General features: G+C 44.4%; 1 protein-coding gene across 1 annotated transcript in view; it reads left to right on the forward strand.

Annotated features, from left to right (window-relative positions):
• The window catches only part of LOC112240103 (dedicator of cytokinesis protein 8-like), a gene marked incomplete in the record, with an annotated part of 143,091 nt that overhangs the window by 13,614 nt on the left and 110,112 nt on the right, over nucleotides 1–19,365 (forward strand). The window contains 4 exon segments of the mRNA XM_042331415.1: nucleotides 4,492–4,606; nucleotides 15,995–16,170; nucleotides 16,650–16,721; nucleotides 19,121–19,229. Of these exon segments, the coding sequence (XP_042187349.1) occupies nucleotides 4,492–4,606; nucleotides 15,995–16,170; nucleotides 16,650–16,721; nucleotides 19,121–19,229 (472 nt within the window).

The following is a 19,365-nucleotide window of genomic DNA, read 5'->3' on the forward strand; positions in this document are numbered from 1 at the left end:
AGCAGTTGTGTATGACGTTAGTGATTGGGTGTGTGGCAGGAGGTAGTGTGTGTGTGTTGCAGGAGTTGTGTATGGAGTTATTGAGTGGTTGTGTGTGTGGCAGCAGTTGTGTATGACGTTAGTGATTGGGTGTGTGGCAGGAGGTAGTGTGTGTGTGTTGCAGGAGTTGTGTATGGAGTTATTGAGTGGTTGTGTGTGTGGCAGGAGTTGTTTATGGAGTTAGTGAGTGTGCCTTATAAGAGTTGTCTGCCTACTGTTTTTATCATGTGTAATAATGAGAGAGATGGATGCCATGTGTTGGCAGAGTGGTTGTGGGTAGCCTACTGCTGTATAAAGGCTGTGTCTTTCAAGTCTGTCTCAGGCTGTTGAACTATGAGATTGTTTTATTACTATATAACTGACTTTATGCCCTTGAGTAAAGCTCAATACACCAACTACATCCCAGCACACCAACTTCACCCCAGCATACCGACTACACCCCAGCACACCGACTACGCCCAGCACACCGACTACACCCCAGCACACCGACTACACCCCAGCACACCGACTTCACCCCAGCATACCGACTACACCCCAGCACACCGACAACACCCCAGCACACCGACTGCCCCAGCACACCGACTACACCCCAGCACACCGACTACACCCCAGCACACCGACTACACCCCAGCACACCGACTACACCCCAGCACGACTATACCCCAGCATACCGACTACACCTCAGCATACCGACTACACCGCAGCACGGCACAGCACACAACGGCACAGCACAACACACCACAGAACACCCACCCAACCACACCACAGCACACCCACCACACCACACCACACCACAGCACAGCACAGCACACCCACCACACCACAGTACACCCACCAACCACACCACACCACAGCACACCACAGCACACCCACCACAGCACATATTCTATCCTTGAATTGAGTCAGAAGACTCAAGCATGTGTTTTGGTTTTCCACCCCTACTACTAAATTTTAGGTTTATATCTCAGCAGCAATTGTTCGAAACTACAGTAGGAGATATGTATGCATGATGATTTGATTTGGATACTGTACAAGCATATACTGTACAAGAATGCAATCATGGCATTGTACAGGAGCTTTTTTTGATTCCAGCCCTCACATCCCAACTCAAAGTTGTATGTTTACAGCTGGTGTTATATATTGCCAACCCATGGAACAGCCAGTCTAGACTCGCATTCCTTAGCCATACATGAAGGTGTGGAGCATACCAGAGGTATTCTTGAGTGATGGCCTTTGTATTATGTAACTCTCCTGGCAACACCACCGTCCAAGTGGAGAGTTTATCTGTGTTTTATGCCATGCCTCCTGTAATATGGGTGAACTATCCTTTTACCAGGAGCCCACTCACACACTGCCTAGTCTCACTGAGCGGGTTAGGAGAAGCTGCAGCCACATGGTCAGGACCTGGGCGGGATGCATGCAGTCGAGAGGAGAGCAGTATGCCAATGAACATAGAGCAAAGTTCAACCAGTTAAAAGAGCCACAGCCCAGAGCCACACGCACCACACAGTGGTACCAAATTCACACTCTGTTCACGAGTTAAGTTGACAACAATGGTGTGGGTGAAAACCTGTATAAATGGTGCTAGACTGAAATGAAACTACAGACTGCTTTCAGACTGGCAGGTCCTGTTGGCTAGTATCACATGGCAGTCCTGGAGTTAAGATGCCCACATCATTGTGTTGCTTGGGGAAGAGGTAGAGGGAATCTTCAGTGGCAGATCCATCCTAAACAATGACTACCATGACTTAATGAACACAGAGAGCAGCAGCACATGGACAGCATGGAGACTGGAGGAGAAGCAGGGACACTGACCCATTTGGCATGAACAGCATGGAGACTGGAGGAGAAGCAGGGACACTGACCCATTTGGCATGAACAGCATGGAGACTGGAGGAGAAGCAGGGACACTGACCCATTTGGCATGAACAGCATGGAGACTGGAGGAGAAGCAGGGACACTGACCCATTTGGCATGAACAGCATGGAGACTGGAGGAGAAGCAGGGACACTGACCCATTTGGCATGAACAGCATGGAGACTGGAGGAGAAGCAGGGACACTGACCCATTTGGCATGAACAGCATGGAGACTGGAGGAGAAGCAGGGACACTGACCCATTTGGCATGAACAGCATGGAGACTGGAGGAGAAGCAGGGACACTGACCCATTTGGCATGAACAGCATGGAGACTGGAGGAGAAGCAGGGACACTGACCCATTTGGCATGAACAGCATGGGGACTGGAGGAGAAGCAGGGACACTGACCCATTTGGCAGTGCCCCTCAAAGACTCCCAACTCCACACAATACAGCCCTGTTGCGCCACACACACACACACACACACTTCACACAGTTTTGCTACTGAGGGACTTTTCATGCATTTTCTTTATAGCAGAGTAGGAAAGAAGAAAGTGTATTGTGTACCCGTTGGTAAGGGACCAATGACATGGTGGATTAATGGCTCTATAGTGGAGCATCTCATAGAACGATGAGATATGATTCAAATTAGGATGCTTGATCTATTTCTGTCTCTCTTTCTCTCTGCCGGTCTCTCTGTCGGTCGGGCTCTCTGACGGTGGTTTTCTTATTTTCTAAGACACCAAGAGACACCCCCCCACCTTATCTCTCTCCTTGCACGGGCACACACAAACACACAAACTTCTCTCTCTTTATGCGCTCCATTCTACTGTCTGTAAGATTTTCCGCTTGATCTGTTTGCATGGCTGCTGGTCTTTGTACAGCTCCCATTCTAGTCTTTAAGGGAAAACAAAGGGCTGATCTAGTAGCCAAGGAGTACCAAATGACACATTATTACCCACAAAGACAAGGGTTTTATTGAAGCTGACGGTTCTCTCTTCTCCTCTCTCTTCCGTCCTCTCTCTTCTGTCCTCTCTCTTCCGTCCTCTCTCTTCCGTCCTCTCTCCTTTGTCTTCTCTCTCAGTCTTCTCTCCTTTGTCCTCTCTCTCCGTCTTCTCTCCTTTGTCCTCTCTCTCCGTCTTCTCTCCTTTGTCCTCTCTCTCCGTCTTCTCTCCTTTGTCCTCTCTCTCCGTCTTCTCTCCTTTGTCCTCTCTCTCTGTCTTCTCTCCTTTGTCCTCTCTCTCTGTCTTCTCTCCTTTGTCCTCTCTCTCCTTCTCTCCTTTGTCCTTCTCTCCTTTGTCTTCTCTCAGTCTTCTCTCCTTTGTCCTCTCTCTCTGTCCTCTCTCCTTTGTCCTCTCTCTCCGTCCTCTCTCTCCCTCCTCCCTCCTCTCTCCTTCGTGCTATCTCTCCCTCTTCCCTCCTCCTCTCTCTCCCTCTTCCTTCGTCCTCTCTCTCCTTCGTCCTCTCTCTCCTTCGTCCTCTCTCTCCTTCGTCCTCTCTCTCCTTCGTCCTCTCTCTCCTTCATCCTCTCTCTCCCGCCTCCTACTTAGTAGTGTGAATGACTCTAGAACAGGGATCATCAACTAGATTCAGGCACAGGACAATTTTTTTTTCTTCTAGAGGGGATGGTCGGGAGGGCTGGATCAGAATTACAAATAAATTGACCGCAAGAATCCCAAACAGATATAATATTTGACTAAAACATAATCTATTCAAACCTTGTTTACATATGTATATGATCATGTGTCTCTCTATTATGCGTGGGAAACACATTTTTAAAATATGAATCACTTGGAGCTGATTTCCTGGTGTTTTTTTTAATATCCAACAATGAAAATTCCAAAAATAATAATAATATATATGTGGTATATGGCCAATATACAATGGCTAATGGCTGTTCTTAGGCACAACGCATTGCGGAGTGCCTGGACACAGCCCTTAGCCGTGGTATATTGGCCATAAATAACAAACCCCAGAGGTGCCTTATTGCTATTATAAAATGGTTACCAACTTATTTTTCCTGCTCTAATTACATGTTTTGTCATACCCATGGTATACAGTCTGATATGCCATGACTGTCAGCCAATCAGCATTCAGGGCTGATTTATAAATATATATAACCTGCGGGCTAAATTCGGTCCCAGCAGGTCGCAAGCTGGGGAACCCTGCTCTAGAACCTCTCCCCTCCTTCTTCCACACACGTTGCTTAGTAGTGTGAATGACACTGATATCCAGGAAATGACTATTATGCAGGATGTTTTTATTCAATCAGTGACCAACATTAACCCTTACCAAAATGACTGTCATTCTGCCCCTCCAAAAGGGAAAGGAAATGGGGCACCTAATCAGTTGTACAACTGAATGCATTCAACTGAAATGTGTCTTCCACATTTAACCCAACCCCTCTGAATCTGAGAGGTGAGGGGGCTGCCATAATCCACATCCACCTATTTGGCACCTGGGGAACATTGGATTAACTGCCCTGCTCAGGGGCAGAACGACAGATTTTTACCTTGTCAGCTCGGGGATTCGATCCATCAATTTTGATAATATCTGTTTTGTCGTACACCTCAGTTTCTCCTCTCCTCTGTTTCAGACACTCGTCTGCTGAGATCAGGAGACACTTCGGTGGGAACTATGGGTCCCCCCAGGTCTCCAAGCAACATAGTCGTCACAGCTCCAACGCATCAGTCTCCACTTGCTCCACCGTGGTGAGTTACAGTACTACTGTACAACTAACTAGACCCTTTCATGGGTAGAGGGAAATAGCACAATGGTGTACTATTTAACGCCCCTTTAGGAGAAGGATTCTGACTGAGACTTTCCCACAGCATGTTGTGCTGTAGGCCTAATAATGTAATCCTAAAGAGGGATTTTCTCCCATGGACATTCAGTGACTCCTCACATATTCTCTGTGTCTCTCTCTGTGTCTCTCTCTGTGTCTCTGTCTCTCTCTGTCTGTCTATCTGTCTGTAAATCCGACCACAACTCTACCCTCCTGATTCCTGCTTACAAGCAAAAATTAAGGCAGGAAGCACCAGTGACTCGGTCTATATAAAAGTGATCAGATGAAGCAGATGCTAAACTACAGGACTGTTTTGCTATCACAGACTGGAACATGTTCCGGGATTCTTCCAATGGCATTGAGGAGTACACCACATCACTGGCTTTATCAATAAGTGCATTGAGGACGTCGTCCCCACAATGACTGTATGTACATACCACAACCAGCGAGCCTACCAGACGAGCTAAATCACTTCTATGCCCGTTTTGAGGCAAGCAACACTGAGGCATGCATGAGAGCATCAGCTGTTCTGGATGACTGTGTGATCACGCTCTCTGTAGCCGACGTGAGTAAGACCTTTTAAACAGGTCAACAATCACAAGGCTGCGGGGCCAGACGTATTACCAGGACATGTGCTCCGGGCATGTGCTGACCAACTGGCAGGTGTCTTCACAAAAATGTTCAACATGTCCCTGATTGAGTCTGTAATACCAACATGTTTCAAGCAGACCACCATAGTCCCTGTGCCCAAGAACAAAGGCAACCTGCCTAAATGACTACAGACCCGTAGCACTCAGGTCCATAGCCATGAAGTGCTTTAAAAGGCTGGTAATGGCTCACATCAACACCATTATCCCAGAAACCCTAGATCTACTCCAATTTGCATACCGCCCAAACAGATCCACAGATGATGCAATCTCTATTGCACTCCACACTGCCCTTTCCCACCTGGACAAAAGGAACACCTACAGTGGGGCAAAAAAGTATTTAGTCAGCCAACAATTGTGCAAGTTCTCCCACTTAAAAAGATGAGAGAGGCCTGTAATTTTCATCATAGGTACACTTCAACTATGACAGACAAAATGAAAAAAAAAATCCAGAAAATCACATTGTAGGATTTTTAATGAATTTATTTGCAAATTATGGTGGAAAACTTTTGTTATTGACCAAATACTTATTTATCTCAATACTTTGTTAAATACCCTTTGTTGGCAATGACAGAGGTCAAACGTTTTCTGTAAGTCTTCACAAGGTTTTCACACACTGTTGCTGGTATTTTGGCCCATTCCTCCATGCAGATCTCCTCTAGATCAGTGATGTTTTGGGGCTGTTGCTGGGCAACACGGACTTTCAACTCCCTCCAAAGATTTTCAATGGGGTTGAGATCTGGAGACTGGCTAGGCCACTCCAGGACCTTGAAATGCTTCTTACGAAGGCACTCCGTTGCCCGGGCATTGTCATGCTGAAAGACCCAGCCACGTTTCATCTTCAATGCCCTTGCTTATGGAAGGAGGTTTTCACTCAAAATCTCACGATACATGGCCCCATTCATTCTTTCCTTTACATGGATCAGTCGTCCTGGTCCCTTTGCAGAAAAACAGCCCCAAAGCATGATGTTTCCACCCGAATGCTTCACAGTAGGTATGGTATTCTTTGGATGCAACTCAGAATTCTTTGTCTTCCAAACACGACGAGTTGAGTTTTTACCAAAAAGTTATATTTTGGTTTCATCTGACCATATGACATTCTCCCAATCTTCTTCTGAATCATTCAAATGCTCTCTAGCAAACTTCAGACTGGCCTGGACATGTACTGGCTTAATCAGGGGGACACGTCTGGCACTGCAGGATTTGAGTCCCTGGTGGCGTAGTGTGTTACTGATGGTAGGCTTTGTTACTTTGGTCCCAGCTCTATGCAGGTCATTCACTAGGTCCCCCCGGTGTGGTTCTGGGACTTTTGCTCACCGTTCTTGTGATCATTTTGACCCCACGGGGTGAGATCTTGCGTGGAGCCCCAGATCGAGGGAGATTATCAGTGGTCTTGTATGTCTTCCATTTCCTAATAATTGCTCCCACAATTGATTTCTTCAAACCAAGCTGCTTACCTATTGCAGATTCAGTCTTCCCAGCCTGGTGCAGGTCTACAATTTTGTTTCTGGTGTCCTTTGACAGCTCGTTGGTCTTGGCCATAGTGGAGTTTGGAGTGTGACTGTTTGAGGTTGTGGACAAGTGTCTTTTATTCTGATAACAAGTTCAAACAGGTGCCATTAATACAGGTAACGAGTGGAGGACAGAGGAGCCTCTTAAAGAAGAAGTTACAGGTCTGTGAGAGCCAGAAATCTTGCTTGTTTGTAGGTGACCAAATACTTATTTTCCACCATAATTTGCAAATAAATTCATTAAAAATCCTACAATGTGATTTTCTGGATTTTTAAAATTCTCATTTTGTCTGTCATAGTTGAAGTGTACCTATGATGAAAATTACAGGCCTGTCATCTTTTTAAGTGGGAGAAGTTGCACAATTGGTGGCTGACTAAATACTTTTTTTTGCCCCACTGTATGTGAGAATACTATTCATTTACTACAGCTCAGCGTTCAACACCATAGTACCCTCAAAGCTCATCACTAAGCTAAGGATCCTGGGACTAAACATCTCCCTCTGCAACTGGATCCTGGACTTCCTGACGGGCTGCCCCCAGGTGGTGATGTTAGGTAGCAACACATCTGCCACGCTGATCCTCAACACTTGAGCCCCCCAAGGGTGCGTGCTCAGTCTCCTCCTGTATTCCCTGTTCACCCACGACTGCATGGTCAGGCACGACTCCAACACCATCATTAAGTTTGCAGACTACACAACAGTGGCCTGATCACTGACAACGACGAGACAGCCTATAGGGAGGAGGTCAGAGACCTGGCCGTGTTGTGCCAGAATAACAACCTAACCTTCAATGTAACCAAGACTAAGGAGATGATTGTGGACTACAGGAAAAGGAGGACCGAGCACACCCCCATTCTCATTGACGTGGCTGTAGTGGAGCAGGTTGAGAGCTTCAATTTCCTTGGTGTCCACATCACCAACAAACTAGAATGGTCCAAACACACCAAGACCATCGTAAAGAGGGCACGACAAAGCCTATTCCCCCTCAGGAAACTAAAATGATTTGGCATGGGTCCTCAGATCCTCAAAAGGTTCTACAGCTGCAACATCGAGAGCATTGTTGCACCACTGGACCTCCAGGACCTCTACACCAGGCGGTGTCAGAGGAAGACCCTAACTGGTTGCACCACTGGACCTCCAGGACCTCTACAACAGGCGGTGTCAGAGGACGGCCCTAACTGGTTGCGTCACTGGACCTCCAGGACCTCTACACCAGGCGGTGTCAGAGGAAGGCCCTAAAAATGGTCAAAGACCCCAGCCACCCCAGTCATAGACTGTTCTCTCTACTACCGCATGGCAAGCGGTACCGGAGTGCTAAGTCTTGGACAAAAAGGCTTCTCAACTGTTTTTACCCCCAAGCCATAAGACTCCTGAACAGGTAATCAAACGGCTACCCGGACTATTTGCATTGTGTTCCCCCCCCAACCCCTCTTTTTACACTGCTGCTACTCTCTGTTTATCATGTATGCATAGTCACTTTAACTATGCATTCATATACATACTACCTCAATTGGCCCGACCAACCTGTGCTCCCGCACATTGGCTAACCTGGCTATCTGCATTGTGTCCCACCACCCACCAACCCCTCTTTTACGCTACTGCTACTCTCTGTTCATCATATATGCATAGTAACTTTAACCATATCTACATGTACATACTACCTCAATCAGCCTGACTAACTGGTGTCTGTATGTAACCTCGCTACTGTATGTAGCCTCGCTACTGTTTTTCACTGTCTTTTTACTTTTGTATTTATTTCCTTACTTATCTATTGTTCACCTAATACCTTTTTTGCACTATTGGTTAAAGCCTGTAAGTAAGCATTTAACTGTAAGCTCTACACCTGTTGTATTCGGCGCACGTGACAAATAAACTTTGATTTGATCTGTCTGTCTCTCTGTCTTGTTTTAAGTGCACTAATACCTCTCTATATTCGTCAGGCTTTAGGCGCCAAGTCTTTGTGTCTCTGACTCTCTGACTCACTGACTGTAGGCTTGAGCCCTTAGATATTTCTCTCTCTGCTGCTAGTCAGCTGACTAGGCCAGAGGAGGGAGAGTTGGCCCATCCCCTAGTTATTATGGTTAATCTTTAGCCTGCTTGGGAAATGGGTCAGGGCCCAGGCTACTGTAGAGGGATGGGACGGCCTGCTTACCTTCCAGCTTATACTGGCAAATCTGTTATATCTGTGGATTTGTGATGCGGGAAAGAGTTTATTTAATACCATAATCAAATTATATTTTCCCATGGTGCACCATTGTGGAGGAGATCAGTGGAGCTGCAGGCAGATGTGTGGGATGATTATTTGTATGATTCCTCTCTCTATTTGTAGGACTTATAATGATGAGTATTGTTATTAGTAAGTCATTTCCAAAATGATGGATCACGTGTGTGTTTGTGTTATGCTTGTCTGTGTATGCCCACTATTGTCAGAACCACGCAAACAAGCAAGAGTACACTATATCAAGAAACATAAAATCTGATTGGAGGAGGCCTTGTTGATGTCACTTCCTGTAGACATGTGTTTTACCTCACTTGAACTTACTGCTGCTCCGTACCTAATCAACCCCTGGTCACTTCCCTTACCTACTTCATGTAGGGACCTAAAACCATTCGATGGGTATTAAGGATGATGGCTCCACGTTGCCCGCTGAAAGGCTAGGACTAAGTTCCACCATATTGCTTATACCTATCCAATCCTTTTACATCTACCCGAAGTGTCTTGGGGTGGGGGCTAGGAGTCACTTTGGAGTTGTGTAAGAGTGTCTTTGACTCTTGCAAGAGCTTGTGGTTAACTCTTCTAGAGGAAGAGTTGTCAGAAACCAGTAACTGCCAGTAGTCTGTATAGGCTGTAGGTTCTTGTTTCCGGAATGCGCCATTTTGTGAACTTCCCTCTTACATGTTGAGTATTTAGCGGGGTAAGTCTACTTCCAATTCAGCGTGTTTATATTTCTACTAACAGTCATCTAGAGACCTACACTTTTCTGTTTCAAATGTGTGAAGCATCCAGTGTTGTGAGGTTGGAGGCAGGTAATGTGGTGTTAGACTGCGTATTTGGTACAGACTGTACAGGGGCTCAGCTTGGGGAAGTAGGCTACGTGTTGCTCATTAGGCTGAAATGACACATTGCAGAGTTGGGTAGTAAAACTGTCTTACTGTTAGGGACAGGCAAGATGTATCCAAGATGTATCCTCAAATATATTTTTGACAAAATACAAAACACCCCCAAATCGATACTTTTTTTTACAAGTATTGTAAAATATAATAACAACATGCACAAAATGATTGAAACATGTATTCCAGCCTTAAAATGGCTTACTGCTTCAGGAGTAACAGTGTGGTAGTGTAATAGTCTGACTGCTGGTAGAGACAACAGCCTGTTGCTGGCCTGGCTGAGAGCACTGCTCCATAATGCAGCATACCTGGGAGTTGGGACCGAGGCATGCATACATTTGAATTGATTTGTTTCATTTGGCTCCATGCTAAGGAAGGGAAAGAGAATATATATTATGGAAGGAGATGTGCAGCCGTGATTCCCAAGCATTAAAATGTCTGCGGTTCACTAAAAGAAGTGAGGGAGAATTAGGATGTTTGTCCTGATTCATTCCTCACACTAAACACAACAGAAGCTATGAAGTCTTGAACCATCTGGTAAAGACAGCGTTTACAAAACAGATGGTAGCACAACAGTTCACGTTTTCTGGGCATTTTGATTTTAGTCTGCTGCGGTATGTTGCACACTAAAGCAGCCGGATATATGATCAGATATGCTGTCGTCTGCACAGGTTCCACTCTACAGCCCTCCCTGAGAAACACCTGCACTGCTCAGCTTTCACACCATGCCCTCATATTGCCCCAGCATACAGCCCATAGAAATGAATAAAGATACAGATCTGGATTACGTATTTCTATAATGCAGCCTCTCGTCTACGATAGTCATTGGATGGCCTTCTGTGGTGATAAAAAATCCTGTTTATTTCTTTGACTCTTATCGCAGACTTGATTGGGATAAGGCTGGATGCTGTTGCATTGACTGTGGATATTGCTGTAACAATATGATGTGATTTAAGGGGAACATGCTCTCCTCTCCACTTTGTAGAGTGGTGATTTATAGATATTCATATCTTCTATAGTGTGATCTAAACTCTTCTCAAGTGCTTTCCAGATTATCCTCCATTCAGATCTTTGCTTGAGTTGGCAGATTTCTGAGCCACACTTAACACATTACCGTATAGTAACTACACTACTGTATATGTAACCCCACAGTTACTGCCATAGTGATGTAATTAGAACAGAATTTGGCAAGTTGCCTTTGACTACCACTCAGTTATTGTTTTGTGTGTGTCTTACAACTTCCATTGAACACCACAGTAGTTACAGAGTTAGCTATAGAGCACAACACCAACTTAACAATAACTGTTGTGGGTTTTTGTCTCAGAATTATGTTACACACGTGATACTTCTCTCTTCTGCTCTGCGTTTGACGGGTCTTTATGTCAATCATATGAGCTGTCATGAGGTGGACTCGGCCACCCCTTAGTTAGAATAGGGGGATAGTTGCCCAGGGGTTGCAGAGGGTTAAGATGAGGATTTATAGACTAATGTGAGAAGAAATAAACTATTAAAAACTTCTATCCAAATACAGACCAGCATGCAAGCACACAAATATACACACACATGCACATGTAAAGTTTCTATGGAAAGTATATGAGCTCAGTCCTCTCGTTCCTTGGCAGGTCTGAGGTTGTTGAAAGGAGAGTTGTGATCAAACCTGTCCTCCTCCTCCCAGCTCTCTAAAATGCCTCTGCCTCTCTCTGCCTCTCTCTGCCTCTCTCTCTCTCTCTCTCTCTCTCTCTCTCTCTCTCTCTCTCTCTCTCTCTCTCTCTCTCTCTCTCTGTCTCTCTCTCTCTCTCTCTCTCTCTCTGCCTCTCTCTCTCTCTCTCTCTCTCTCTCTCTCTCTCTCTCTCTCTCTCTCTCTCTGTCTCTCTCTCTGTCTCTCTCTCTCTTCTCTCTCTGTCTCTCTCTCTGCCTCTCTCTCTCTCTCTCTCTCTCTCTGTCTCTCTCTCTGCCTCTCTCTCTCTGCCTCTCTCTCTCTCTCTCTCTCTCTCTCTCTCTGCTCTGCCTCTCTCTCTCTCTGCCTCTCTCTCTCTCTCTCTCTCTCTCTCTCTCTCTCTCTCTCTGCCTCTCTCTCTCTCTCTGCCTCTCTCTCTCTCTCTCTCTCTCTCTCTGCCTCTCTCTCTCTCTCTCTCTCTCTCTCTGCCTCTCTCTCTCTCTCTCTCTGCCTCTCTCTCTCTCTCTGCCTCTCTCTCTCTCTCTGCCTCTCTCTCTCTCTCTCTCTCTCTCTCTCTCTCTCTCTCTCTCTCTCTCTCTGCCTCTCTCTCTTTCTCTCTGCCTCTCTCAATTCAATTCAAGGGCTTTATTGGCATGGGAAACATTTGTTAACATTGCCAAAGCAAGTGAGGTAGATAATATATAAAGTGAATATATAAAGTGAAATAAACAATAAAAATGAACAGTAAACATTACACACACAGAAGTTTCAAAACAATAAAGACATTACAAATGTCATATTATATATATATATATATACACAGTGTTTTAACAATGTACAAATGGTTAAAGGACACAATAAAATAAATAAGCATAAATATGGGTTGTATTTACAATGGTGTTTGTTCTTCACTGGTTGCCCTTTTCTCGTGGCAACAGGTCACAAATCTTGCTGCTGTGATGGCACACTGTGGAATTTCACCCAGTAGATATGGGAGTTTATCAAAATTGGATTTGTTTTCGAATTCTTTGTGGATCTGTGTAATCTGAGGGAAATATGTATCTCTAATATGTTCATACATTGGGCAGGAGGTTAGGAAGTGCAGCTCAGTTTCCACCTCATTTTGTGGGCAGTGAGCACATAGCCTGTCTTCTCTTGAGAGCCATGTCGGCCAACGGCGGCCTTTCTCAATAGCAAGGCTATGCTCACTGAGTCTGTACATAGTCAAAGCTTTCCTTAATTTTGGGTCAGTCTCAGTGGTCAGGTATTCTGCCGCTGTGTACTCTCTGTGTAGGGCCAAATAGCATTCTAGTTTGCTCTGTTTTTTTGTGAATTCTTTCCAATGTGTCAAGTAATTATCTTTTAGTTTTCTCATGATTTGGTTGGGTCTAATTGTGCTGCTGTCCTGGGGCTCTGTAGGGTGTGTTTGTGAACAGAGCCCCAGGACCAGCTTGCTTAGGGGACTCTTCTCCAGGTTCATCTCTCTGTAGGTGATGGCTCTGTTATGGAAGGTTTGGGAATCGCTTCCTTTTAGGTGGTTATAGAATTAAACGGCTCTTTTCTGGATTTTGATAATTAGTGGGTATCGGCCTAATTCTGCTCTGCATGCATTATTTGGTGTTCTACGTTGTACACAGAGGATATTTTTGCAGAATTCTGCATGCAGAGTCTCAATTTGGTGTTTGTCCCATTTTGTGAAGTCTTGGTTGGTGAGCGGACCCCAGACCTCACAACCATAAAGGGGAATGGGCTCTATGACTGATTCAAGTATTTTTAGCCAAATCCTAATGTATGTTGAAATTTAAGTTCCTTTTGATGGCATAGAATGCCCTTCTTGCCTTGTCTCTCAGATCGTTCACAGCTTTTTGGAAGTTACCTGTGGCGCTGATGTATAGGCCAAGGTATGTATAGTTTTTTGTGTGCTCTAGGGCAACAGTGTCTAGATGGAATTTGTATTTGTGGTCCTGGCGACTGGACCTTTTTTGGAACACCATTATTTTGGTCTCTACTGAGATTTACTGTCAGGGCCCAGGTCTGACAGAATCTGTGTCCTTGGTTGGTGACAGAAGCACCAGATCATCAGCAAACAGTAGACATTTGACTTTGGATTCTAGTAGGGTGAGGCCGGGTGCTGCAGACTTTTCTAGTGCCTGCTCCAATTCGTTGATGTATATGTTGAAGAGGGTGGGGCTTTAGCTGCATCCCTGTCTCACCCCACGACCCTGCGTGAAGAAATGTGTGTGTTTTTTGCCAATTTTAACCGCACACTTGTTGTTTGTGTACATGGATTTTATAATGTCGTATGTTTTACCCCCAACACCACTTTCCATCAATTTGTATAGCAGACCCTCATGCCAAATTGAGTCAAAGGCTTTTTTTAAATCAACATAGCATGAGAAGACTTTGCCTTTGTTTTGGTTTGTTTGGTTGTCAATTAGGGTGTGCAGGGTGAATACATGGTCTGTTGTACGGTAAATTGATAAAAAGCCAATTTGACATTTGCTCAGTACATTGTTTTCATTGAGGAAATGTACGAGTCTGCTGTTAATGATAATGCAGAGGATTTTCCCAAGGTTACTGTTGACGCATATTCCACGGTAGTTATTGGGGTCACATTTGTCTTCACTTTTGTGGATTGGGGTGATCAGTCGTTGGATACAAATATTGGGACGATGCCGCAGGCCTTTTTGGGTTGGAGAGTTTGTATTTTGTCCTGTAGTTCATTCAATGTAATTGTAGAATCCAGTGGGTTCTGGTTGTCTTTAATAGTTTCTAAGATTTGCATTTGATCCTGTACATGTTTTTGCTGTTTCTTCTTTGTTATAGGGCCAAAGGTATTGGAGAAGTGGTTTACTCATACACCTCTGTTTTGATAGATAACTCTTTGTGTTGTTTTTTGTTTAGTGTTTTACAATTTCCCCAGAAGGGGTTAGATCTCTCTCTATATCTCTCTCTCTCTATATCTCTCTCTCTCTATATATCTCTCTCTATATATCTCTCTCTCTATATATCTCTCTCTCTATATATCTCTCTCTCTATATATCTCTCTCTATATATCTCTCTCTCTATATATATCTCTCTCTCTATATATCTCTCTCTCTATATCTCTCTCTCTCTCTATATCTCTCTCTATATATCTCTCTCTCTCTATATATCTCTCTCTCTCTATATCTCTCTCTCTCTATATCTCTCTCTCTCTCTATCTCTCTCTCTCTATATCTCTCTCTCTATATATCTCTCTCTCTCTATATCTCTCTCTCTATATATCTCTCTCTCTATATATCTCTCTCTCTATATATCTCTCTCTCTATATCTCTCTCTCAATGCCTCTCTCTCTATGCCTCTCTCTCTGCTTTTCTCTCTCTTGCTCTCTCTGTATGCCTCGCTCTCGCTCTCTCTGTATGCCTCTCTCTCACTCTCTCTGAATGCCTCTCTATCTCTCTGCCTCTTTTTTTCCTGCCCCTCTCTCTCTGTTTGTACTTTAAACAATGTGTTGTTAGGTTCTTGGTTTGTTTCCAGGCATTCCTTTCATTGAAGCCAGGGAATACATATCTGGAATAATCTGACTCTATCAATGACACATTTAGATGCACAACAGTGGTTTATTCATAATCTTAAGAATGCCAACATGTGGTAACTTTGTGCCTTAACCGTTTCCTGCCTGTGCCCTCTGCATCTCTATTTTCTCCCTCTACCGCTCTCTCTCTGTCACTGTGTCCTTCGCCCCTTCTCTACTTCCTCTCTGATTCAGAGTGGTTGGGTTAAATGCGGAAACACACATTTCAGTTGAATGCATTCAGTGGTACAACTGACAAGACATTCCCCTTTCCCTTTACATTAAGAACACTTTCCCAATCTTGAGTTGCACTCCCCCCTTTGCCCTCAGAACTGCCCCTATTTGTTGGGGCCTGGACTTTACAAGGTGTTGAAAGCGTTCCACAGGGATGCTGGCCCATGTTGACTCCAATGCTTCCCACAGTTGTCAAGTTGGCTGGATGTCCTTTGGGTGGCGGACCATTCTTAATTCACACAGGAAACTGTTGAGCATGAAAAACCCAGCAGTGTTGCAGTTCTTGACACAAACTAGTGCACCTGGCACCTACCTACTCCCATACCCTGTTCAAAGGCACTAAAATATTTTTGTCTTGCCCATTCACCCTGAATGGCACACATACACAATCAATGTCTCAATTGTCTGAAGGCCTTCTTTAACATGTCTCCTCTCCTTCATCTACACTGATTTGAAGTGGATTTAACAAGTGACCTCAATAATGTAATGGAGGAAAAGTTAATGTCTATGTCATGAAAAGAGCAAGTGTTCACAATGTTTTGTACAAGTGTTCATAATGTTTTGTACACTATATAATAGTATGATATCTGTCTCTCCAGCCCCAGTCATATGACGCGGTGGAGCCCTTGGACCTGGAAGAGTTTCTGATGTCACAGCTACAGAGTGGAGACTCCGCCCTCATGCAGGAGCTTGGAGATTTCCCCGACGACGACCTGGAAGTAGAACTGGTGGAGAAGGAGTGTCGGACCGTACGCCACTCTGTGCCGGAGGAGGGGTGGGTCGCATGGTCACATGATCAATATAGAATAAACTCAACCATGTTACTAGATTGTTATGCCTATCAGATCCCCACATATCGAGGAGAGAGCAGGGAGGGTCTAGAGGTCTGGATTAGATATTGATTTAAGGCTGGCTATTATTCCAATAGTCCCAGTAACTTTCTCCACTATCAACCTATATCTGCGTCCAGATGACACCCCACCCACTAGTTCCCTAGGTCCCACTTATAATGGAATAGAATAAGTCTACCTCAGAAGGCTCTTACAACCCAAGAGGGTGTGAAATAGTGAAAATATTCTGACAGTGGTATCTTATTGTTTTAGGATTGTCACTCACCTTGAACATGATGTTACAGATAGTGCTGATGAGATGGGACTGCAGAATGAGGGAAAATGATTGTGTGTGCATGTAATGAGTGTGTATGTGTGCTTAACATCCTTCTCAATCCCTCACTGACCGCCTATATCTCTATAGGGTGGAGTTGGATTCCCATGTCAGGGACTGTGTTCAGAGTTACACCCAACCCTGGCTGATGGTCAGCAGGAGGTAAACTTATTTTGATCAACTCTTAGACACATTCAGGGGCTGCTTTCTTTCCTAATCTCCTTTCCCTTGTGACTACTAGTGGTCACTAACCCTGGACTACCTGGAGAGCTATCTGGTGTGCAGGCTTTGGGCCAGCATGACTAAAGGCTGCACACCAAGTGGCTCAGTCTTCAGAACCAGAGTTGATGACCACTGGGGCAAACAACACAGTGGAAACCTATGCAGTGGTTTATACAGTGTAAACCTGTGCAGTGGTTTATACAGTGGAAACCTGTGCAGTGGTTTATACAGTGGAAACCTGTGCAGTGGTTTATACAGTGGAAACCTGTGCAGTGGTTTATACAGTGGAAACCTGTGCAGTGGTTTATACAGTGGAAACCTGTGCAGTGGTTTATACAGTGGAAACCTGTGCAGTGGTTTATACAGTGGAAACCTGTGCAGTGGTTTATACAGTGGAAACCTGTGCAGTGGTTTATACAGTGGAAACCTGTGCAGTGGTTTATACAGTGGAAACCTGTGCAGTGGTTTATACAGTGGAAACCTGGCTGTCTGGCTGTCTGTCTGTCTGTCTGTCTGTCTCTGTCTCTGTCTCTGTCTACAGAGAGATGTCTGAGAGACAGTGATAGACAGAGGGGTTATCTTCACACATACCACACACTGATTACTTATCACAGCCTAGGCCCACACATACCACACACTGATTACTTATCACAGCCTAGGCCCACTGTCTACTGCTGGCACACATACACTACCGGTCAAAAGTTTTAGAATACCTACTCATTCAAGGGTTTTTATTTATTTTTACTATTTTCTACATTGTAGAATAATCGTGAAGACATGAAAACTATGAAATAACACATATGGAATCATTTAGTAACCAAGAAAGTGTTAAACAAATCAAAATATATTTTATATTTGAGATTCTTCAAATAGGCACCCTTTGCACACTCTTGACATTCTCTCAGCCATCTTCACTTGGAATGCATTTCCAACAGTCTTTTCCTTCACTCTGCGTTCCGACTCATCCCAAAACATCTCAATTTGGTTGAGGTCTGGGGGTTGTGGAGGCCAGGTCATCTGATGCAGCACTCATCACTCTCCTTCTTGGTAAAATAGCCCTTACACAGCCTGGAGGTGTGTTGGGTCATTGTCCTGTTATAAATAAATGATAGTCCCACTAAGCCCAAACCAGATGGGATGGCGTATCGCTGCAGAATGCTGTGGTAGCCATGCTGGTTAAGTGTGCCTTAAATTCTAAATAAATCACAGATAGTGTCAGCAGCAAAGCACCCCCACACCCTAACACCTCCTCCTCCATGCTTCACTGTGGGGAATACACATGCAGAGATAATCCGTTCACCCACACTCGTCTCATAAAGACACAGCGGTTGGAACCAAAAATCTTACATTTCACTCCAGACCAAAGTACACATTTCCATCGGTCTAATGTCCATTGCTCATGTTTCTTGACACAAGCAAGTCTCTTCTTATTATTGGTGTCCTTTAGTAGTGGTTTCTTTGCAGCAAATCGACCATGAAGGCCTGATTCACGCAGTCTCCTCTGAAAAGTTGATGTTGAGATGTGTCTGTTACTTGTTCTCTGTGAAGCATTTAATTGGTCAGCAATCTGAGGTGCAGTTAACTCTAATGAACTTGTCCTCTGTAGCAGAGGTAACTCTGGGTCTTCCATTCCTGTGGCAGTCTTCAGGAGAGCCAGTTTCATCATAGCGCTTGATGGTTTTTACGATTCCACTTGAAGAAACTTTCAAAGTTCTTGAAATGTTCCATATTGACTGACCTTCATGTCTTAAAGTAATAATGGGCTGTCTTTTCTCTTTGCTTATTAGAGCTGTTCTTGCCATAATACGGACTTGGTCTTTTACCAATCAGGACTATCTTCTGTTTACCACACCTACCTTGTCACAACACAACTGATTGGCTCAAACGCATTAAGAAGGAAAGAAATTCCACAAATGAACTTTTAAGGAGACACACCTGTTAATTGAAATGCATTCCAGGTGACTACCTCATGAAGCTGGTTGAGAGAATGCCAAGAGTGTGCAAAGCTGTCATCAAGGCAAAGTGTGGCTATTTGAAGAACCTCAAATATAAAATACATTTTGATTTGTTTAACACTTTTTTGGTTACTACATGATTCCATGTGTTTTTTCATAGTTGTGATGTCTTCACTATTATTCTACAATGTAAAAACATAGAAAAACACTTGAATGAGTAGGTGTTCTAAAACTTTTGACCGGTAGTGTACACACACACAGTCACTCTCCTGGTCAGGGTTTTCATCCACGTCCTGGGGCTTTGTGTCTATGGGGGGGTGGAATACTACATCTAATCTGCTCTGATAAGATAAAAACAAGGTGTGTGTGTGTGTGTGTGTGCAGGTGCCAGGGAGATAGTTGGAGTGCATATTCGGAGCGGGCAAGTCTACACAAAACTCTGCAGAAACAGACATTTGAGTCTGACGTGCAGCCAGAGAAACTAGAGACACCGGTAAGCACAATACACATATACACAACAACAACAACAAAAAAGGGCATTCCAAAATAAATCCGGGTTTGGGTCCATAAGGAGCAGTTTTGTCAGTCCCATTGTTATCAGAGGACCAACGTGTATTCAGAGTGTACTG

This window comes from Oncorhynchus tshawytscha, linkage group LG12, assembly GCF_018296145.1.
Source record: "Oncorhynchus tshawytscha isolate Ot180627B linkage group LG12, Otsh_v2.0, whole genome shotgun sequence".
NCBI classification, from domain to species: domain Eukaryota; kingdom Metazoa; phylum Chordata; class Actinopteri; order Salmoniformes; family Salmonidae; genus Oncorhynchus; species Oncorhynchus tshawytscha.